This window comes from Sarcophilus harrisii, chromosome 3, assembly GCF_902635505.1.
Source record: "Sarcophilus harrisii chromosome 3, mSarHar1.11, whole genome shotgun sequence".
Taxonomy (NCBI): Eukaryota; Metazoa; Chordata; class Mammalia; order Dasyuromorphia; family Dasyuridae; genus Sarcophilus; species Sarcophilus harrisii.
In genome coordinates this window covers 540,303,912-540,328,165 of record NC_045428.1, presented here as the reverse complement: position 1 = coordinate 540,328,165, position 24,254 = coordinate 540,303,912, and the positions used below count along the sequence as shown (strand labels likewise).

Below are 24,254 nucleotides of genomic sequence, written 5' to 3'. Positions count from 1 at the left end.
AATCCTACCCATGCTTCAAGATCTAGTTTAAATGACATGTACTCTGAGATGCTTTCTCTAAGTATTTGTGCCACTCTTATATTCTAACCTAGGAATTACTTGTGTTTATGGAGCTGCTTTGAGTTACAAAGTACTTTCACTCATGATCTCATCTGATCTTCACATCAAAGCCCTGTGAGGTAGTAGAGGAAATATTTTCCATTTCACAAGTGAGTTAACTTAGGCTATAAAGTCAGAACTTGAACCCAGGAATTCTGACACTAAACCAGGTATATAATATAACCTCTAGCTATATTTCCCTCTTTGTGGCCCTTGACTTTTGCACAAAGTAAGCACTTAATGTTTACTGAATTGAAGACAAGGCCTGTGGTTGCCTTAGTTTGGACAGAAGCCAATATAGTAGTGAGGCTACTGATTGATTGGGCCCAAAGACAATGACAAAATCAGGATCTACTTCCAGAGCCCCAGAAGTTTTGGAAAGCCTTCATACTCTCCTATGGTGGAAGTACCATTCAATGAATTCTGAAGCATCCTCAATGGATTGGCAATTAAATATGAAATACCAGCTTCTAGCCCTCTAGGAGACTAGGACTAGGACTTCTGAGGGCAGGTAAAGGTTTGATGTGGGTTTCTTTGTATGGAGCTACAGCTCTGTCCTTCTACGAGAAAGGAAGAAACTAAAGAAAGCCTCCCTCTCTTTTTTACCTTTGTCAAAATAAAGGCTCTCAGAGCCTTCCTTAGAAATGTCAGCCCCTCATCCTCAAGACATAAGCACCAGAGCCCAAGAAGTCACCTGTCATAAGCAAGGAAGCCACATTATACAGTGATCTAGAGATTGTTTAATTCTTTTCCCCCCTTAAAAAGCAATAGTGGTTCTACTCTTAAAGTATTCTCTTTATTGTTTTGGCCTAAAATCAATGTAATTGTTCTTGGCAGCTTTTTTCATGTCCCCTCTTCCCCCGCCAAAAACAAAGAAGAAAAATGATGCTGCACTTTTAAAACATAAGCCATTGTTATCTTTATAAAACACAATATCATGCGGCTGCTTGTTTCAGAAATAAATGTCCGTTACAACCGCTTGGGCAGTTTCACAAAAGGACCATCCAGCATACAGTCAGAAGCAGGACACTAACACAGGTCAAAGAGAAAACCAAAAGCAAACAAGGACTCTGGGTGTGGGGCCCCAAGGCCAGCTCCGCCTTCACTGGGCTCAGGGAGGTGTGAAAGTTTGGAAACTGAACTGAAACTAAATCCCAGGAGTGCTCCGAACCCTCTGTCCACCATACCTCTGCTAAGTGCAACAACACCACATACGTACACAAAACAATGTCCTCCAGCGTTTTCTTATTGCTGTTCAGCCATTGGACTGTCATTAGACTCAACAGATTCTCTTTATTTGCACAATGTTTTGAAGATTCATTTTCAAAAAGGAGATGAACCCTGCCCCTTTTTAGTGCTTCTTCACAAGCCTTGAGTGCTCCAGTAACGTGTCCCCAACCTCCCTCTCCCTCTGCAGCAGCCTGAAGCTCAGAGTCTGAAGAGAGTGGAATGGCTGTAGAATACCATTTTGGGTCCTGCATCAGCCCAGGGAGAAGACAAGTCCTTAAAAATTGAAGAGATTAAAAGATAAGAGCACCTCCCCAGCTGCTGAGGGCCAGACAGAGCAGAGAGGATGCAGAATGCCTTGGGTTGCCCTTCACAGACTTGGCACATCCACGATGTCCAAGCTTTTGGGAGAAGAAGGTAACCGAGTATTCATCCTGGCACAAATACCAGGTTAATAAATAAAGCACAACTACCCTTGGATGCTAGTTCCAAAGCCCCCTTTTTTTGCTACATGGAGGTAGCTCTCCCTACATTCTATTGCCAAATGGCCCGCCCTGCCAGGTCTCAGCTCCAGAAAAAGCCTCCAACAGTTTTGTACATAACAATTCACCCAGGCAAGGAGAAAAAGGACTTCCCAAGCTGCCTGTCCTGCCTAGGTCTCATCCCCACCACCAGCACTGCTTCTCGGACCTAGGGGGTCCTGTGGCATTGATCCTAGATTAAAGGGGATGCCCGACTGGCATGTCAATCAAGAATCAATTCAATCCAACCTGAATGGCCTTTGCAGTACTCGGGAATATTTCTTGCCATTTCTGTTTAATCACTGGCTTGATACCTCAAGACTATTCCAAACTGTGGAAGGGACAGATCTTTCCTCCAATCTGACCCCATGCACCCATGAAGGAACAGAAGGCAAGAAGAATTAGTTCGCTCTGCTCCCTTAGCCTACCCAGCCTAGAATATTTGGCCACCTAAGGCATTGAATTCCAGGCCTCCTTAAAGGAGGCTACTCAGAGATGTGGCCCAGAAAGAGAGGCAGCTGCTGGGGTAACCAGGACCAGAAGCATACAGGGTGCTCAGTATTACAGCAGGAATAGCACCTTGTGGTGGTTAGGATGGGCCTAAGGAGAAGCAAAGCCTCCTGTAGTTACCCCAGCTTGGCATGCCTGTTGATTCTGCATCAGCTGAGGCCTTGGGACAGACACAGCAAGAGGCTCACACGGACACTCATGCAGCACCAGATGCCAGATGGGCACTACATTATGAATCAGACCTATAGAAAAAATGGAATTCCAGGTGCTCAGAAGCAAAGGAGTAATGGCTTCACAATAGGCTTAACTATTGACACTGGGGCTCTGCAGAGGCTTGATCTCAAAAAGGCATAGAAGCAGAATGGGGGTACTGAGAAAAGTGGGGGAAGCAATAGACAGTTAAGAGGTTGGCCGGGGCACTCTGGGTACCCCCAACATCTGGACAAGCAATCCCACAGAGATGAGAGCTTGATGCCAGGACCACCTTCTCATCCTGCACACGGCACCTCACACACAAGTGCAAATTCTAAGATCAAGTTTATATTTCAAGTCTCAAAGGCTAAAAAAAAAAAAAAAAAAAAATCACAAGAGCAACAAAGCTGTTTTTTTTTGTGTTGGTTTTTTTTTTTTTTTTTTTTTACGAATGCCCAAGCTGCTCCTCGCACTTTCATTTATTTATTTTACAAATGGCATATGTAATGCCAACATTTCTAAAAAAGCAATTCAGACCCCAGCTCAAAATTCAACAGGAGGGAGGCAGAGAGAGAAAAGGAGGAACACAAACCGGGCCCTGTGGCTGCCACCTGCCACGGGCATGGATAAAAATGCTGGTGAATGATTGTACCCTCCCAGGAAAACTGCCCTGAACCCCAAGCCCAAGACACATGCGGAGAAAACATGCAAAGCCACTGGTCCTGGGGGAGCTTCAAAAGGCTGGAGCCCCACCCAGAGGTATGAATGGACACAAACTAGAGGCGGGGATATGGAAATGGACAGAGGCGGGCAGAGTGTTGACATCACAATATAGGCACTTGTGTAAGGAATGTAGGCTCCTAGGTGAGCTCACCCCCTCCCAGAGCCCCTCCCCACCCTGCCACCCACAACTAGGGGAGAGCCACTGGCTTTCCCAGCTATCTAGCCCATGGACGGCAGGGTAGGCGATACTACTGGCTAGGAAGGAAGGGAAGGAAGGAAGGAATGGAAGGAATTACCAAACTGTCCCAATGCCCTATTCCACAGCTATTGTTTGTGCTAAATTTTGCTGATATCTTTGAACAATATGGTCAACAAAAATAGAGATTGGGGTAGATTATTTTGCATAGCAAATCATGGTCTGGCAACTCTTCTGCTGGGAAGGGGGAAGAGCCATTTTCCAACACCTGCCCACCTTTCCCTGAGCAGACAAGGACAGAGATTTGGTTTCAAGCCAGTCTCCAGTCCTGTGTCTGCTTTACCAGCCACTAGGCCTAACGGCCAAGGCTTCCCACATGGGCTTCTTCTAAGGGTGTGGCCCTCAAGGTCAGTGGTTGCAAAACAACCAAGCTAAAGCCCAGTAGAAGAGATGACAGACTAGGCTGCCTCATGTCTAATCCCTTAAAGCGCAAAGAGAAATTCCCACAATGAGCTGAGGTTCCTTGTCCTCACCAGCTGGGCATAAATAAGCAGTCCCTATACTTACCCATGTCAGAGGAAGGGGCCTAACCACTGATACCCTGGGCACCCAGTAACCTAAAGAGGCCTTAGACAGTCTGGGGCTCTTGTTCTCCCCCAAGTGACCGACTAACTATACCCCCTCGCACTTTACCCTAATCAGACCCCTTCACTGACTGCAGAAAGAGGGATGCCTATATGTACACATGCATATGCTTCCCCATCTGCCCCTTGCGAGCAGAACTAAAAGTATTTTGTGTAAACAGCAGCGAAAGCAAGCAGCAGAAGCTATCAAAAAGTGTGTTATAGGCCATGCTGGAGTCGGAAAGCCTGAGTTCCGACTAAGAATAGATGAGACAGCAGGATCCTCTTGGGAAGGGGCGCAAGGGAATGGTGGATAATGCACAGAGTGGGGGAGGGAACCAAGAAATAGGAGGGCTCCAACTTCACCCCCTGCCAACTGGGCAGAAACAATGACCCAGGTGCACAACCCTTCTATGGACAGACAGACGGACGGCTCAGTGTGTCTGGGATGTAAACTCAGAGGACATGAGAGTCACCTGCAAGTTTTGGCAACAGACTCAAGATACTGTATAAAAATAACATTTAGTTTTCTCTTTTTTTCTTCTTTTAGACCTAAGTATCTTTTGTTCTAAGATAGCCCAGCAAAGAAATGTTGAAACACGGGAGACTCAACTGTCATGGAGGAAAGGATGCCATTGAAATAACGCTCTGGGAATCTGGGGACAGAGGGGTAGGAGTGAGGGGAGGGCAAGGGTCAGTTATCTCAGCAGCTAAGAAACTTGTCATGTCTGAAAGTGCAAATGTCTTCAATGGATTTTAACCATCTTGAGGTTGTGATCTCAAAGCAATGGGTTCACTCTGTGAATGTCATAGTCAATTCCTTCTGATGCAGACAGCTGGCAGCGTCACCTACAGGAGGCCTCTGAGACTTGGGGTATTTCTCCCCTTCTTCCCATATCCCCCTTCTCCCCCTCCCACACACACAAAAAAAAAAGGTACAAAAAGGTTGCAGTTCTGCAGCATTACAGTGAAGGCACTGGTCACCCACCAGTGGGGCAGAAGGAAGACAGGGCTGTGTCAATTCAAACTAAGTGCCATAGTGCCTTACATCTGATGGGGAAGGGGAGAGAGGAAGGTGCCACGGAAGGTGTGCCGCAGAGGGGAGGGGTGACAGCTGGGGGAGGAGCAACCAAAACTACTGGTGGTAGAATTTCCCTACAAACTGGATTTCAAACCCATTAAAAACTCTACTATCCTAAAATATTGGTTTGGGATTTTTTTTTTCTTAAATGAATCTATACCTTTTTGATTAAGGCTCCTAAAAATCCTTCCCTCTTCCTCCTCCCACCCTCTTTTCCAAGCCAACACTTTTCCCTCTAAAAGAAGTGAACCCAAACCTACCAGCTTCTGTCCCTCGAGCCGCAGCTGTAGAGCCGACCTTATGGAGCCCTCCCAGTCACAAGTCTTTAGTATTGCATTTTAAAATGGGCACCTGTGAGCGACGATGCTGCCTCTCTCTTGGTCCACTGGGGTCGGGTCAGATGTGGCAGAGCAAGGGAAGAGTCAGGGGTCTCTGGCTGGTGGTCCCTCTTTGCCAGCCCTGCCCCCCATCCCCCACCCCCTAGTGATGCAGCTTCTGCTCTGCAGTGGGGAAACAAGCTCTCCTTCCCCCAACCCCCTCCCCCCAGCCTGCCCCCATTCCCCTCCCACTCCCCTGGACTCCTCTTCCTTGGGATTCCTTCCATCTGTATGGCTCCTTGGGCTCTGAAAGCTTTCTTCTTTCCAGTGAGGTAACAGCGTTCTGCCTTTCAAGCAAAGTACATGGTGCGCAAAGTGTCCTGGTGAACCTGCACAGCCTTGGCCAGGGCCTGGGGATCTCGCCCATTGCTCTGTCCCGATATGTGGCTCCCCTCACCGCTAGAAAAAGGGAGACAGATAAGCATTCCCCCATGGATAATTACTAGAGATGCCTGTAACACTGTTCTCCTATGCCCCATGGCATCCCTTCCTCCTCATTTCTAAGACTACAGTCAAAAAAGAGGAGTTATGGAGAGATGCTCTCCCTACTTCACTTCCCTCACATCCAAGTCCTCTCCCTGGGAGTAGAGGGCAAGGGCCCAGAACAAATGATTGATAGGAGGGAGTCTCACAAAATGAATCAGAACACTACTGGCCTGGAACAACCATGTATCTAGTTTCTAAGTCCAGTGTTACTTCCTGTTTGACTTTAGGCAAGTCATTCCCTCTTTCTGGGCCTAAGTTTCCTGTTCAAAAGGAGTTAAGGAGTAAATTATATTGTCCTTTCCAGTTGTACTACTGTGCAAACTTGTGAAGCCCTTTCCCCTTGCTGACATTCTCATCCATCCTACTGCCTACCCTTCAAAGGGCATTCTGCTAAGTTCCCAAAGCTGCCCCTTCATCACTGAGTCAATTCTACTTGCCAGCAATAGACCTCACCTGTCATGCTCTTTGTCCACCAAGTGATAGCGTGCCCGGAAAGCCACGAGGCGAGCATAGTAGGCAGGTGCTGGGATGGAGACGGAGCGTGTACAGCGCACGTAAGTGTGACATAGCTGGTAGGTCAAGATCTGCAGCTCATCTGCTGTGAAACGGTTGTCATCCCAGAGGACATAGTAATGGGATGGTCGGCTTGTGCCCTATGGAGATGAAGGAATGCTCTGTGTACCACATGGCCCCTGGGGGTAAGGTGGGGGGCACAGGGAATTAGATAAGGGCAATCAAAAAAGGTTTCTAAGGATCATCCAGCATGAGCTGGCCACAAATTAGAAACAAGCCTGCCCAGGGATTAAAATCAATCACTTCTAAGAAACCATCACATATTAATCCCCCTATATTCAAATCTCATATTAAATCTATAAGTAATGGTATAAGATTAAAATTTAAGTTGTCCACCGATCTAAAATAGGATAGCCCCACAAATGAATCATCAATGAATCATCATCATAATCATCATCCCCACCACCACTACCACCAACAACAATCTGAAGTCCCCAAGGATCAACCTAATTACCTGGATGCCCGCATGGCTACACAGATAGAAGTCAAATTCAAATGGGTGAGTGATGTTGGTGTCCACAGTGGTGCCTGCTGGGATATTTCCACTCTTCCCAATCTGCATGGAGGAAAACACAAATAAAATCTTGGAATTTGAACCTGATTCTTCATCTGTTTCGGATGGATCCCACATGGTCCTGAAGTAGGCCAAAGTAGTCCTGTAGAAAGCTTTTGGTGCTTTGGAACCTTGGGCCAAGTCTGGAAAGCTAATACAAAGAGTTTAAAGGGCAAAGGCTGGACACTAAGAAAAATGGTATATGGAGGGGAATAGAGGGCTAAAAGAATGTCTGATTTTTATCTCCAGGGCTGAATTATCACAAGATTTCACTCCTATACTATTCCAAACTTTTCACCAGGCAGGCAGGCAGGCAGACAAATGGTTTTGTGCCACACCAAGGAAAGAGATAAATCTGGGCCAGGGGTTACGTGCATCTTACTCTTTCATTCTTGTCGGCACAGAAAAGGCGAGTGTGGTGGCGCTTCTGGACCACGATATATGTGATCCCTGGTTGATAGTCCTTCTCCAACTTTATGCAGGCATCGCGGATGGCCAGCAGCTCATAGTGGAGGATCTGGAACAGTAGAATTAGAGAATGTCTTCACTTCTATTAACCTTGGGACCCATGTATTGGACTCTAGGTGGCACAGTGGATAGAGTGCTAGACTTGAAGTCAGGTTGACTTCCAATCCTGTCTTAGACACTTAATGTGTATTAGTTAATATACATGACATCAATGTCAATTTCCTCATCTGTAAAAATGGAGATAATAATGGCACCTCCCTCTCAGAGCATCAGTGAGGATGAGATGAGATCCTTCAGCACTTCAAAAATCTTGGAGAGCTATAGAAATACAGTGGCTCTTATTAGCTATATGTATAACAATATGGGTAGACAATCAAAAAATAATTTAATATTCAATATGCATCACCCTCTTCTCAAGGATCTGATGCAAAGAAAAAACAAATACAATATTTGGCTAAGCCACAGTCCCTGTTCTTACAGAATTAAAGTATCTCATGAGAGAATGGCATTTTTACTATACATTACTTTGAAGTTCAGGAGGAAGGAAGTTTATTACAGGCCAGGGAATCAGAGAAAGAAGGAGCATTTGGTGAATGAAACAGGTGGCATTGGAGAGGGAAGACACAAGGAACAGGTTAGCAGCTAAGACACAGAAAGAAAACACGGGATGAGTTTGGGAGAGAGAGAGAGAGGACCAACTTGACTGCAGCTCAAGAATATCATTTGATAAAACTGGAGAGAGAGAGAGAGAGAAAGAGAGAAAGAGAGAGAGAGAGAGAGAGAGAGAGAGAGAGAGAGAGAGAGAGAGAGAGTGTGTTGGTTTCAGGTTGTGGAAGATCTTGAATATCAAACAAAGAAAAGCTAAATTTGATTCAAGAGCTGAGAGGGTGTGAGCAGCTCATATTTTTTGAGCAGTGACATGATCACATCTATGCATAGCAATTTATTCCAGCAGTAGAGCAAAAGATGGATTTGAGGAGAGAGAAGAGATGCAAAAAGATGTTAGAAGGCAAAGGCAGTAAATACAAATAAGTGATAACTTATTTGGTGACTATCCTGATAGATGATTGGGACAATGGCAACAGAGAAGATGAAATAGATGTCAGAAATGCTGAAATCAACAAGCTTAGGAAGTGATCAGACATAAAATGAAGAAGAGGGAAGGGTCCAAGGACACACCAAGGTTACAGACTTGGGAGAGCAAATAAAAGTCTAAAACAGACAAAAAAGAGTGAGGTCAAGGGGGGGCAAAATGTTTGGGAGGGAAAATAATCAGCTTAATTTCAAAGATGTTCACAAAGGTACAACCAAACAGAAATTCCCTCATAGGCACCTACAAGATGTGGGTCTGGAGCACAGGAAAGTGTGACTTAGAGACAGAGATTTCAGAATCCTCCTGACAGATGTGGTAACTGAAGCTATGGAAATGGATGAAATCCCAAGAGAAAGAGTAGGGAGAGAAAAAAAGGCCAGCACACACCTTTGAGAAACATTCATATAAAAGGATCAGGAGGAAGATAGAAGACAACAATGGAGATTGAAAAAAAGAAAGAAACCAAGCAAATACATGTGTTGTCTCAAGGATCAGGGTAAAAGAAAAGTTGTAAAACAATCAAAGCAAATGAAGACTAAGAAAAAGTCCATAAGGTTTGGAAAATAAGCAGTTTGGTGACCTATGAGCAAGGAGATTCAATAGCATGAAGGGAATAGAAGCCAGTTTATAAGGAACTGAGGAGAAGATGAGTAAGCAGACATTTCAGCAGATCACTTTTTCATTAAGATCAGTATTGAAAGAGAATAAAGGTGAAAATGAAATCTACCATATATGAAAGCATGGTAGATGAGTCAAAGGAAGGATTTTTGAAGACTGAGAAGAGCTGCCTAATTTTTTTTGTGGGGGGAGGCACATGGTAAAAAGCCAAATAAAGAGGGAAAATTGAAGATATGAGCGAGGAAAATGGGATGACTATCAGTCTAGGCTGCTGAAAGAAATAAGATAAAGGATGCATGTAGATGGAATAGCATGAACAATAAGTAGGATTTTGCTATTTCTATGACCACAGGAAAGAGAGAGGAAGATCCAACCACTGTGGATAGCAATTTTGAATTATGCCCAAAGAGCTATAAAACTTTGCATACTACTTTGACTTAGCAATATCACTTCCAGGTCTATATCCTAAAGAGACTGGAAAAAAAGGAAAAAGACCTATATGTACAAAAATATAAAAGCCCTTTTTGTTATAGCAAAGAATTGGAAACTGAGAGTATGCTCAGCATTTGGGGAATGGATGAACACATTCTGGTCTATGGTTGTGATGGAATACTATTATATTGATGAGCAGGATATTTTCAGAAAAACTAGAAAGACTTACATGAACTGATGCAAAGTGAAGTGAAAAGAATCAGAAAAACACTGGATACAGTAACAGCAATATGGGACAATGATCAACTGTGAATGACTTAGCTACTCTCATCAATTCAAAGATCCAAGACAATTCTGAAGAACTGATGATGAAAAATCCCCAGAGAAAGAACTGATACAGTCTGAATATATATTGAAGGGTTTTTAAACTTTATTTTTCTTGATCTTCTTTTGTCTGTTTTCTTTTACAACATGGCTAATATGGAAATATGTTTTGCATAAATGTACATGTCTAACCTTTATCAAATTGCTTGCTTTCTCAATGAATGTTGGGGAAGGAGGAGAGGAATACAGGAGAGAATTTGCAATTTTAAATTACAAAAAAAATGAAGGTTAAAAGTTGTTTTTACATATAATTAGAAAATATTAAATATATTTTCCCTAAGGAAAAAAAAAGGAAAAAGAGAGTGATGCTAAGGGGGAGGGGGGGGGAGGAAGAGACGAAGGGTGGCCCAAAAAGGAAAAGTAAGTATTTACTGCAAGCATGAAACATGATAAGTGGAATTAAAGGAGTAAAGAGTGAAGAAAAATTTTGCAACAGAAAAAGTGGGGAATGAGGTAAGAAGGTTATAAGGGAAGAGAAGATTATTGAACAGCTGTGAGAACTCAACTGACATAGTACGTCAAATTCATAGAATGAAATTAGCTTGATTTTGTAATTTTTACTGCTATATTATTACTATGCTACTGGATGGACTAGGAAGGAGTCTGGAATTGGAAGGATAGATGAAATCAGTCTAGGTAGACAAATTAGCAAGGGTAGGGGAACTGATAAATTTTAATAAAGGAAATTTTTACTTTTTTTTTTTTTTTTGCCGAGGCAATTGGGATTAAGTTACTTGCCCAGGGTTATACTACTAGGAGGTGTTAAGGGATTGAGGCCACATTTGAATTCAGGTTCTCCTGACTTCAGGGCTCGTACTCAAACCACTACACCACCTAGCTGCCCCTAAAAGAAATTTTTAAAAGCTTAGGATCATAGAATCTGGGACTTATATTTACAAATGTATGTGCTATACAATTCTTGAAAATGCAAGTTAAATCATGTAATCTTATTCTCTAGTATTATCTGGTATTAATTTCCTCTTGGAAAAAGTCTAGAAAATATATCAATACCCTAGAATGTATAGGTAAGGGGACTTATAGATAAGAAAATGAGTCAAAAGAGACTCAGAGTAATTTCTCAGATGCAGAAACTATCTTGGAAAGGAAAAGGACTTAGAAGGACATGAGAAACTGATCAATGCTGTTGGTCAGTCATGACTTTAAAAGAATGATGATCAATAATTAGAACTATGGAAAAGAGTGTTGATTAACAATTAGAATTATGGGAAAATGTAATTTTCTAATGCTGCCTTATAAGATAATGGTTCTTTCTAAGAAATAAGATAGTAAATAACAAGCTAATTGATATGACTAAGATACCAACATTTTCAATTAACAAATCAAATAAAGTTTTTAATTGAACTAAAAAAAAATAGAAGATAATGGTTCCCCTCAAGAGGTCTTCATACTGGAGTTCTGACGACCCCTTGTCTGGGACATTTTAATTTTATTTTTAATTGTTTTTTGATGAATCCAGTGCTTAGCACATTGTCTGGCACATAAAAGGCATTTAACAAAGACCCAAAGGATTTACTCCTAATAGCTACGGACTAGATGATCTTTGTGGAGACTTTCCAACTATGAAACTATGTGACTTTATTTATAGGCATTGGAGAACCACTGAAGGCATTTGAAGAAAGAATTGATGAGATCAGTATTATGTATTAAGAATATAAATCTGGCCATATCTCTCAAATGGATTAGAAGGAAAAAGGCCCAGAGTGAGGCATTGGCTGGGGAAAAGAGGATAGAACAAATGTAAGACAACTTAAAAGAAAAAAATCTACTAAGACCTAAGCAGCAAACATGTAAGCATCCCTTCCCCAATTTAGAATGATACACTAAAAATCACTAAGCTATGATTTTGATGCAACAATATTACTATTCCTTAAATGTATCCCTAGCACAAGGCTCTACCTCTTAGTTTGGCAGTACATGCTAACCATATTCCTGTAGATTGGAATGCAGAACTTTAAACACTTGGATTTTCTCTCCTTGTTATTGTAAGTTGTCTCCATTGATCTTAACCTATGGCTCACTTTCCTCATCTATAAAGTAGAGACTGGGGGGGAAAGATAGAATGAACTATTAAGCCAATTCTTTCTCCATACTTCACTTCCTCTCAGACCTATCCTAATGTGGATATTGCACCCCAAAATATTTGCCCCCATCTTAGGCCCCTCACCTGTGGGAGTTGACCTTCAGGGACACCATCCCGGTAGAAGATAATGCGGGTAGGTTTAAATCGGGTGGATTTGTAGAACTGTATGAGCAACTCCCGAACCATGTAAGACAGATCTTCAATGATTTCCTGTCTGGGTCGTTGGACTCGAACTGTTGCACAGTAACGACTTGGGTGAGCATCCATGCTGCCAACCACCTGAGAGAAGGTGACCAGGGAGAATTCGCTTAGTCCCATTCTGCTCTTCCCTCTCTGTGTCAAGACTTAAGAGCTTTTGGGAAGATGTTTTCAAAGCACACAGTATTTGGAATGGCCTCTTCTTATCTGGAACAGGTCACTGACAGCTTACAATTCAACTTCTGAATATGGTCTGGGCTTTCCATGAGCATCAAAAAAGCTGCTGTCTCATCCAGTTACCTTGTGCTAAGATAGAGTCTGATGTGACAAAAGGGAGCATGTAGGATGGGAGCAGGAGAGTATTCTATGTGAAAACCACTACCCTGAAGAAATCATAGAAAGGATCCTACATAAAGGGATACAGAAAGAGGTCTCTGCTAAGGGTACCTACCATAGTGGACAAGAGGAAAGAACTGGAGATGGAGAAAGCTGGGAAAGTTAGAAGTGAAACCTTGCTCCTTCCCTTCCTTGTACAGGAAACACCATATTCAGAGCAAGAGAACATCAGCTCAGAGGGTCTTAGAAAATTTTCTTTCCCTCAAAGAGGCAAAGTGTTATGAGGGAGTGGAGGGTTAGGACTAAGGCTTAATGTTGGAAATAGAACAAAGCGTTTTGGTCAGGTATGCTTATTGTGTATCTAATTTATATTTTAATATATTTAACATCTACTGGTCATCCTGCTATCTAGGGGAGGGGGTGGGGGGGGGTAAGAGGTGAAAAATTGGAACAAGAGGTGTGGCAATTGTTAATGCTGTAAAGTTACCCATGTATATATCCTGTAAAAAAGGCTATTAAAAAAAAAATAAACGGAAATAGAACAAAGTACTCCATAACCTTAAGGCGGGAACTTGAGAGTCTCTGATTTTTCAGAAACCTAGTCCTGAGCTGGAAAGTAGGGAGAAGAGACCTTATATAGGAGCATCACTACCCTAATCTAGTGCTTTTCTAGATAGGAGGGAGGTACATAACCCAAGGAAGGAGACTTCCTGAGACACCTACCTCTGCCAGGAATGACTTTCTCATCCCTCACTCCCTGCTGAGGACAAGTCAGGCCAGTGTTTGGAACAAATGCACCACCTGCTGGCTGCTTCCAAAGCAGGGGGGATTTATTCTTTCTAATCTCTAGCAGACTCGATCTAACCTACTTGGCTCCCTTTCCAAGGGTACAGGAAAGGAGGCACCATGTACCATGGAGTCTGACAGGAGAAAGAGTTTGTATGCGCACTTGCATGATTTTGTTTGTGTGAAGGAATTACCCACCTCCAATAATGATCTTCCCCTAGAGGGAATGGGATGTCAGATGGTTAAGAATTGGCAGAGGAAGGAAATACATTAACAGCAGGTATGGGGAAAAAGATTAAAGAGGTTGTGTAGGATAGAAGATGTCTCAGTGATGTTGGGGGTGGGCAGCTGCTAGGGTGTATTGTATACATGTGGTGGGGAGGAGGAGGGGGATTGCACAGAAGAAAGCTAAGATAAGGAAGAGTCACTCACAGCTGTGATAGAGGGCTTTTTCCCATCCCCGGCTGGAGGATGAGTGACATCTGCTCCCAGGAATATGACAGGCTGCTGAAAGACAGCTGATCTAAGGAGGAAAAATATAGAAGTCAGGAGTACAACTGTTTCATTCCCATTCCCCAGCCTGTCCATGGTCCAAGTTGAGTGCATCTCTCCCATGCCCCCCACTCCCTCTCATACCGCTGATGAGGGACTAGGATGTTGTTGATTCCCCCAAGCTTGACGTTGATTTTGAGACAGAGATTGGACAGAGTCTGGGGAGATGTCTTCACCACATTCTTGACTTGCACGCACTGTGTGGCCATGCCTAACAGCGTGTCTCCTACTCGCTTTACCTCCGCTGAGGGCCAAGGAGAGAGAGAAACAAGGGAGAGGAGAAAAGAGGCTGTGAGCTCAAGTCCCCACCTAGAAGGCAAGATACCTACATTCCAATTGCTGGCATGACCCTTTTATGAGGCAGTGGTGTGAAAGTAAGACCTCTGCAAAGTACTACTCCTCTCAGCAAAATACCTCAATTTCCCTACCTGTGAAAAAGGCAGTCAACAAAGGGATATGTACTGAGTTCCTGAGAAGACAGCTTTCACATACACAGCTTCTTCCACTATTTAGCCAAGTGCTTCCCACCCCTTGACTTAAGTTTTCTTGCTAAATGAGAGAGTTAGATGAGGTAATTTCTAAGGTCCCTGCCAGTTCTAGAGTTCACTCTACAAATCTAAGCTTTTCTTGGGTCCTTTCCTTACATGCCAAAAAAGACATAACTTTAGTTTGTCTTCTAAACACCTCCTGAGGAGCTTCAGTGCAGATTGGTATTATCTCCTGTAGTCTAGGTAAAGAAATGAAAGTAGAGAAGAGGATAGAGGGTAAGGCAAATCCTAACCAGGGATTACTAATGGAGGAGAAGGATCAACCTTTCTGAGAGCAGGAGATTGAAATGTCTTGAGTACAAGATCTCTACAAACCCTAGGTTCAACCTGTCCCTGTAAAAAAAGAGGCATATTGGCTATTTCATTATTAAAAGGTCAAATACAGATAAATCACTTTAACCAATGAAAATCAACTATTTTTTCTGTAAAATAGGGATATTTATACTCCTACCTCAAAGGGCCAAGTATTTCATTAGCCTTAAGGGTCTATAAAAACAGAACCATAATTATAGAATTATACAATAAAAACATAATTAAGATTTCAATAGGCAGGGAATGGGGCTTTATCTAAGGAGGAAGGAATCCTTCTCCATTGTTTCAGGTAGAACAAGCCTGGGGATATTTATTATGGGCAGAGTGTGAAGGACCTAGAATGACATCTTAAGTATAGTTCAGCCTTTACTTATGAGGAGCTGGAGAATGAATGAAAGTTTTCAAGCAAAGGAATGATACAGTAGTTTAGGGAGATCAGTTTGGAGGGTAAGGGTGGTGCAGGGAACAGGGCTATTGGTGAGCAGAGAGTCTGGAAGATGGGAACTACTTGGTAATCAAGGTGTGTGGCATTAAGGGCCTGGATTAGAATGAGGAGAGAAGGAATAGAAAAGGAAAGGGAGGAATATAAAGGAAATACTTAGATGGGAAAAACCAATAAGATTTGATAAATGAGAGGGTATATATGGTGAAGAAGAAGGAGAAAACAGTAAAAAACAGTGGGACATAAAATGGACAGGGAAAATCAGGAATGATGGTGGGAGAAAGGATGAAATGTTTTAAATCTTGAGTTTGTAGAAAGACAGAGCAAAAAGGAGTGAAAGATAAGGGAGGGGAGGGGAGAAGAGCTGAAAGGGGGGAGAGAAGGAAAAATGAATGGGGAGGAAGGAAAAAGGAAGGAAGAAACAAGAGGAGAGTAGTGAAAGGGAAGAAAGAAGAGAGGAAAGGAAAAAGGACAGGATTGAGAGGAGAGGAGAAAAAAGGAAAGGGAGGAAATTGAAGAGGGGAGAAGAGGAAAAAGAAGAAGGAAAGAGAAGAGATGAGAAGAGAGAAAATAGGGGAAGAGAAGGAAGGGAGGGTAAAGAAGAGAAGGAGGGAAGAGAGCAGAGAGGTTGAAGTGGAAATTCTATCTACATATGAAATATATATGTACATATATGAAACATATATGTATCCATACATATATGTGAACAATTTGAATAGAAGTGGCGATTACTACTGTGGCAGTGAATGGGATTGTCAAGAGGGTAGGGGAAAGGAAAAAAAGAGTGAGATGACAGAACACTGGGAAATGCCTATGTTTAGGGACTGAAACGAGTGAAAGGGGCAAAGGAGGAATGGTCAGAGAGGAAAGAAAAACAGGAGAACAATGTCAAAAGAAGAGAAGCCAAGAGAGAATGGTGAACGTCAAAAGCAGATGTTGATGAGGATGAGGCTGGAGAAGATGGCATTTGGTGATAAGGAAATTCATTGGTGACTTTGCAAAGACTGAAGGCCGTCACCAAGAGGCTTTTTAGCAGTTATGAGAAGAGAATGCAGACTTCAGGAGTGAAGGTTAAGGAGGAGGTGGGTAGAAAAGCAAAAACTTCAAGTGGAGGACTCAGTATAGATGGCTCTTAAGATAGTTTTGCTAGTAAAAGGGAGGAGAGCGCTAGGATGATTGGTCAAAGGCAGTAGGATTGAGGGAAGGGTTTTTCTTTTAAATTTCTTAGGATTGGGAAGATCTAAATATGATCATAAGCACTGGGAAGGGACCTGAAGAGAGGTGGGAAATGGATTTTCCTTCCTCAAATTTCTCATAACACCTCTTTTTTGAACTTGCTCTACTGTGGTTGATAACAAAGAAATTTGTTAGACATATCTTATTCCACATTATTAGACTGTATATTCCTTGAGAATAGGGACTTATGTATTCTGACTCACCTTTGTCTATTCAGAGATGAGCCCGAGGTTAGATTGGAATAGACAATGTTTGTTAAATACTGTTTGTTAAATAACTGATGGAATCAGGACATGGAGAAGAGGGAAAAAGAGCCCCAGTGGAGGAAAGATGGGAAAATGATACCAATTGTGAGGTAAAGAAGGAAAAGAATGGAGATAGTCTACTAAGCAGACTGGCTATTTGCTGATAAGAGAGCTGACATCTACATTACCAACTTTTTACCTTCCTTTGCCTTGTCTCATGGTAATGTATCCTCACCCAAGTAAGTGAAAGTCAGGCCAGGGGTGCTCTCTTCATGAGGAATTTGGGCAGGCTGCTGCCCATATCCCCAAAGTTGAGAACCAACCCAAGGGAGCAGATCCAGGAAGCTCATCTACCAGTCCTGAGGCTCCACATGTGTCCTGGCCACTCCCCACTCTCCAGTTTGCCAAAGCAGAAAATAAAGGGCTCTTTCCCCATGCCCTGACTTTCCTCAACCTCTTAAGGTGGGAGCCTTCTGCAGAACCTAAATTCTGCCCTCACATTTCCCAGCCACTGGAGCTGATCCCTCATACTCAAAACCCCTATCTCCATGTTCTCCCCCAGGAGGAGCCGCACCATACACAGGCGTCTTCCCGGGCAGGATAACAATGATGAGTTGCAGTCCCGAGTAGGTGTTCTTGAGATGCCGGAACATGGGCTCCACGCTGTCTGCACCCTGCGCGTATTTGCAGAAACAAGGCTGGCCCTGGATGGGCATCCCTGCATCCTTGGAAATCTTACGGAGCTGGTCTGTGAAGTTCCTGCAGGGCATTGGAAAGAGGGAGGGGGGAGTGGGAGGGAAGCACTAAGAGCCTGCCAGACTAGAAGAAGTTCAGAATGCATCCTCAGGACTCAGAGCCCCTCTAATCTGAGGGAAGGTGAGCCCTGGCTTCCCCTTTAGGAGATGGCCTTTGGGCTGAGATTTCAAAAAATCATCTCCCCCCTCAAACTCCCTAACTTCATTTGTTTGGTTCAAGGCTTCAAGAAGCAGTGTAACAGTGGAAAGAGCCCTGGATTTGAAGAGGAAGACTGAAATCTAAACCCTGGTTTTACCCCTTGCTCTCCTATGTGACCTTGGACAATCCTTTATGTCTCTGGGCCTCTTTATATATAAGAGGAGGGAAATGGAACAGAAAACTTCTAAGATCCCTTTCAGTTCTATCTAACTCCATGATCCTAATCCTTTAATTAGTGTACAAATTCCAATACTACCGGGAGTGTTCAGACAGCTAAGAATCACACTGAGATGGCTAACAGACCAGATGACAGAATTGGGACCTGAAAGTATGGAAAGGCTGGAAGGGCCAAAGCCAATAAGATGGAATCAAACAATGGTAAACCTGAAGCCCTGCCCTCAGCCTTGGGGTGGGAGTGGGAGTGCTGGAGAATGGACAATAACACACGTGGTCACTTGAAAAGCAGTTTACTGGACATAGGTTTTCAATAGGAGTTTGAGCTACTTAAAGGCTCAACACAAGGCAAGAGTTATATTCGGGGTTAAAAAAAAAGATCTAAATGGAGCTTGGGCTGCTTTAATAGATATCTAATTGAGGCTCTAAAATAAGAAAGCAACAGTTGGCCTGCCTTCCCTAGGTAGCCCTCATTCTGTTGTGTTTTGGAAACACTTTAAGGATGAGTGTGTCCATGAGGCAAGGAGGTCAGAGAATGCCAGAGATCATGTCATACAAGGGAATAGCTTGAAAGAATAAAGAATGTTGAGGCTACAGAAGAGAAGACTTCTGGAAGACATGATAGCTATCGTCAAATATCTGTGACAGCTGTTATGCAAAAAGATATTGGAGTTATTCTTCTGAGCCCTAGAGGGCAGAAGTAGGAGGAATGGGGAGGGAGAGGACAAAGAGTCACAGGAAAGCTGACTTTGGCTCAATCTAAGGAAGAACTTTTTTCATAACAAGGGCTCCAGGGGATAGAGGCAGGGCCTCAAGGCAACAGAAGCCCAAACCAGACTGGAATATAGAGGGTTCCATCATGAGGCAGAACAATTCTATCGGTGTGTCGGTCACTCATATACACCAAGTTTTACCTCATTCTCTTTCCCTAAATAAGCTTTGAAGACAATCTCTTGTCCTAGGCCTGGACTAGAACTAATTTACTTCAGAATAGCTTCCTGCTAGATCAAGTTACAAAATCAGGGAATTTCTATGGGAGGTGTGTGAATATATGAGTGTGTGTGTGTGTGTGTGTGTGTGTGTGTGTGTGTGGTGGGGGTAGGTCTGAGGGAAGCTGCCTCCAAGGATTGTCTGGGATAAGAAAGAGACATTAACTAAAGAGCCTTCCCCTCCCTGCCCCAAACCTGTTGACTCTATCTTTCTTGGGGGAGCGCTGGGAAATATCTAAACAAGACCCGCCCAGAAATCCAAGTCAGCTTCTAGACAAAGAAAGGAGGGAAGGACAAGGCAGAATGTTATGGAAATTGACTTTGGAGAGCTTAGTGGGGCAGAGGCCTAGCCCACCCTGAGCTCCTTACTTCAGCACCTCTTCCCGACACTGCTTTTGGGGTGCAAAGCAGGCAATGGCCCAGACTTTGATCTCAATTCCATTGTAGAACTGCTTTCCTCGCATGTCCCATACACCTTGGTTGGGTGTGGCGATGGCTCGGTTCTGAGAGAATGGGTAAAAGACAACCACTGGTTACTTACTACCCACAGTATCCCAACCAGACCCCAGGAAGGGAGGATAAGCCCTCCAAATGCTTCTTCTTCCCCACTTTATTAATACATAAGCCAGATCACTGGAGGAGCCTGTGCTTCTCATCCTGCCCCCAAATGTGATCCTGGCCTGCTCCCTTGCCCAAGATCTTCTCTGTTATTAAGCTGGGGCTACCTGGATCCTGCTTAGTTAAAATTCTTCTGCCCTAGCTCACCCGTCCACCATACTGCAGGATTGGAGCTGGGAGTACTCGGCCAGTCACTTCTGTCATGTCATCTCTGACTTTGATCCCAAACTCCTGTATGTAGGGGTCTAGATTGTAGCTGGCATTCTTCATCTGTTTGGAAAACAAGAGCAATGAAAATGAAGGTAAAGGATTTTAGTGGCTTGGAGTCTATGCCAAGGAAATTAGGGAAGAAGTCAAATTAAGACCAGGCAGCAGAGTGTCAACAAAACTGCAGATTCTGCCTTCTCTTTTGCCTTTGAACTAAGATGTTGTGGAGGTCTCTAAACGTAGGTTTAGAGGCTCAGAGAAGGTTTGCTGTGGGAAGGAAGGAACAGCCTGGGGCCATCACAGAGGGGAAAATAAGGAGACCTCAGCCTGAAAAACTAAGGAAATAGGAATGAGAGTCTCCTATATTCTATTTTGTCAAGATAACACAGATCCTTTTGAGGGAATTTCTAAAGATTCTGAAACAACGATCCCACAACCTAACCTCGCCTTTACCAGCCCCCAAAAGATTTTCTTCAGAAGCAGCAGAATTTAGATGTCCCTTTCTAAAGAGCCCTCTTACCAGGCGGCTGATCTCCTCCTGCCTGTCTGGGGCTGACCTTGCAGTAGCTTTGATCATGGTTGAAGTCTGATTGTCTGTCAGCTTCTTGATACAGCGCTGTCCAGCCACAATGTTACAGACCTAGAGAATGTGGACATGTCACACACACACACAGACACACACAGACACACACACACAACCAAATATAAGGCTCTTTCCCACTTTTGTACCCATGCTTTTCATCCTTTTCTGGGAGCTTCCATAAAATTAGATCCCTGGCCTCAGATTTGATTTCAGTCCCAAGAAAGTACAGAAAGAAGACCAGCCCACTTTAGTATGCAGGTGTGCTCCACTTAAAAAAAACAAAACAAATATATGAAAAATTAAAATTTACTTAACAAACTATTTAAGAGATGCTATTTATATTACAAAAAAATTCTTCACTTTACAAAAGAATTCCTCTAAATATCCAGCTCCCTTTAGCACATTACAGAAATATTTACACTTCTTTAGTCAACACTTCTTTCTTCACATTAATAAAATGAAATAGATAAGCATAATCTACCAAGTGACCATCCCATCCTATCAAAATGAACTCATCTCAAAGTTCAAAAGGGTAAAACAATTGCTTGCTGTCCTTTTTGGTTTGCTTTTAACATTCTTATTCTCCTGTGGATGACTTCAGATACAGAGTTAGACATGACAGAGAATTCAGGAACCTGGGTTCAGGTGCCTGTTTTGGTTCTATGATTTCAGGTAAGTCAATCTTCTCAGACTCAGTTATCTTATCTGTTGAATGTAATGCTACTACTGTCTTACCCACAAGACTTGTACATGGATCAAAGAGACAATCTGTGTAACCTCTGCAAGTATTAGGAATTCTAACTCTCTTGAAAGTTCCCTAAAGGCAGGGATTGGGACTGAGCTACTCCTAGAAAGAAGATGGCACAGTGGGATATGATTAATTCTTTTCTTGAATAAATCCGGGCTTACTAGTTACTAGAACATTACTACCTGGTGAGCTCCATGGGTCTCTCTGTTGCCTCTACCACCTAGCACAGGGCCCTGCATACAGTAGGCACTTAACAGTAGGCCCTACCACAGGATTCTTCCCTGTTACACTGGGCTCAAGTGGCTAATAACACTGTCTGGGCTCAAAAACTGATAGAAAGATGAGGGGGAAGATGAGATATAACATTGCCCCAGAATTTGCTGAGTGGAAGACCAGGAGGAAGAAAAATGGAGACTCATAAACTATAAATCAATCATTTATTATAAAAGAATCAACACCTAACGAATCAGAAAAGACCCAATATCTACTTAAACAATAGTCTGACAATAAGTCAATTTTGGAACTGCTAAGCATTCAAACTCTACTACAGAAAGCACAAGTCTGATGGGCAAGCTACATTAAATGAATGCCAAATATATGATTGCCTAAAAGCCTATTTTACAGAAAACTCACACAAGGCAAGCACTCAGAAGGAGACTCTCGAGGTCTCTCTGAAGAACTTTGGAATCAATTGGGAGACATGAGAGATATTGAACAGGACTTCCCAGTATGGCATGCCCTCATTAGAGAAGGTGCTGTGCTCTATGAGCAAAGCAGAGTTGCTGTAGCTTAAATGAAAGGTAAAATGTGCAAATTTAAAGATATCTCCACCTAAATGTTCATGTGGACTATTTGCACCTAATCTATGGTAAAGTCTTCTTATTGATCTGATCAAACACAGTCAACACACTGTACTTTGACCTTAACAGAGAGTGTCATCATTTTGGTCCTCTCTGAAAAGGAAGGAGTGCAATCAACCAGGCTACTAGCTCAGGTAGATAGAAATTGGGAGAAAATTTTATTTCTATTTACACTCAAATGGTCCTGATCAAATGTCTAAGGAAAGAAAAGTTTTGGGGACCTAGATAATGATACATTGCAATTTTATAACTTTATGGTTGACAAAATACTTTCACATCTATGATGTCAGTTGATTCTCAATGACCACCTCATAAGGGAGAGAATAGAAAAAAAATCCATAAATCCTGTGAAACTCATTATTCAAGTATTGTTATGCTATTTTACAGGGGGAGAAAATGAGGCTTGGAGAGACAGTTACTGCTCAAAATCACCCTAGAAGTAAGTGTCAGGACTGCAACTTGAACCTAGGTCTTTGGATACCACTGTTTCTACAACAAAACGCTGGTCTAGAGAGGTTAGTTATATTTATCTTGATGGTGTGAAAATTTAAAAAGTTTCAGTTATAATGAGCAGGCACAAGTAGTCAATAAGAAGGCAGGAGCTTTCAAATGATGTTCTTTGGGAGTGACAATGTAAACAAAACCAGAATTAATTTGGTAATCGTTATTCTGTATTCCCTAAAATTTGACTTTGCACAATTTCTAGGAGCCCATGTCACTGAATGTGTTCCCCAATTACTTTTGTCTCATTTTCACCAATTTTTCAATAGATATGTCCTCTAAATACTTTATTTTTATTCCTCTGTTTGGTTCTTTTCCTGTTATCTCTGGAATCTCATTCCCCTCTATGTTTCTTTTGTCTCAAAGGATCACTAGACTTGGACCTTGAAAGTGACCTTAGAGCCCATTTCCTCCCCTTCCTTCAGCAGCTTTACTCTTACAATTCTCATAGTTCCCCCAGAAACAGCAAGAAAAAAAATCTTAGACACCCAAGGGAGCTAGACTAGACTCTTCCTAGAAGATCCAATTAAAAAAAAGCATATGAAACCTTTGATCCAGCGGAACAAGGATGTGGTCACTGTCATTTCTCTTTGTAGACAGAAGGAGAGGGTTGCACTGAAGCAAAGATAGCCGACCTTCTCTTCATCTATTTGTGGTGATATTTGTAACTTCATATTGAATATTAGATCTAAGGGAAAACTGTTTTTCTTTCGTAACTATTCTTTTGTAACTATATATGTTACTTGTATATTATATACTATGTATTGCAACTTGTATATTGTATGCTTCATATTGAGTATTAGATGTAAAGGACAACTGTTTTTCTTTTGTAACTATATTACTTGTATATTGTATACTATATATTGTAATTTGTAACTTATATACTTAATATTGAGTATTAGACGTAAAGGACAATTGTTTTTCTTTTGTAACTATATATATATATTACTGTATATTGTATACTATATATTGCAACTGTATATATTACTATTTTTAAGCAAGATGTAATTACAGTTTGTGGCCTAAACATTTTTCGAAAGGAATACATCTATCTTTCAGTAAAAGCCATTGGGAAAACAAGATTCAGTTTATAAGTTAACATTTTGGGCACATCTCTTAAACAGAATAAGGCACACCTGTATGACCAAAAGGTTTTAGGTCCTGTGGGGTTTCTAGCTACAGAAAGTAGGGAAGAATAAAAAGGTGAGAAGGAGTGTCAGTTTCTGACCTGAAGAAACTGTCTAACAAGTCTTCTATTAAGCACTAAATTACCTAACCTGTTCCACTGTTTTGGAGTGGGGATGAAAAATATGACAGCTTTGTGGTCTGGGGGCAGGTTCCATTTATCCTAATATACCTAATGTCTCTGGGAAAGCTACTCAGTCCCCTCAATTCCCCAATCTGCAAAATGGGAAACAGGAAAAGATAGCAAGAGGATGGGAAGGGCATTGGGGATGGCTGGGAAGGTATGGAAGGGGAATTCAAAGGAAAGCAGAAGCCTCACCTCCAGAGGCAGGTAGGTATGTTTTTGTTCCTGGCCGACCTGCAGGCATGGCAGGTGGGGATACTTAAGTTGTAGGTTGTACTTCTGCTTGAAATACTGGGCCACAGTGCACTCTACTGTCTGTCCACTCTCCAACTGCAAGGGAAACCTATGGGGGAAGGAAGCATATTAGCAAGTTATCCTGCTGAACTACATCCCTATGTC

The 24,254-nt window shown here is 42.5% G+C and overlaps 1 protein-coding gene across 1 annotated transcript in view; it reads right to left on the bottom strand.

The window, feature by feature from the left end:
* Positions 1-990: 990 nt before the first annotated feature.
* The window catches only part of AGO1 (argonaute RISC component 1), a 35,192-nt gene continuing 11,928 nt past the window's right edge, over positions 991-24,254 (bottom strand). Inside the window, exons 8-19 of the mRNA XM_003765340.4 lie at positions 24,051-24,198; positions 20,375-20,494; positions 19,795-19,917; positions 19,399-19,532; positions 17,487-17,671; positions 14,214-14,373; positions 14,010-14,100; positions 12,342-12,536; positions 7,544-7,678; positions 7,063-7,164; positions 6,489-6,688; positions 991-5,948 (exon numbers count right to left, since the gene is read on the bottom strand). Coding sequence (XP_003765388.1) covers positions 5,840-5,948; positions 6,489-6,688; positions 7,063-7,164; positions 7,544-7,678; positions 12,342-12,536; positions 14,010-14,100; positions 14,214-14,373; positions 17,487-17,671; positions 19,399-19,532; positions 19,795-19,917; positions 20,375-20,494; positions 24,051-24,198 — 1,702 coding nt within the window. The 3' untranslated portion in view covers positions 991-5,839. The remainder of the gene's footprint in view (positions 5,949-6,488; positions 6,689-7,062; positions 7,165-7,543; positions 7,679-12,341; positions 12,537-14,009; positions 14,101-14,213; positions 14,374-17,486; positions 17,672-19,398; positions 19,533-19,794; positions 19,918-20,374; positions 20,495-24,050; positions 24,199-24,254) is intronic.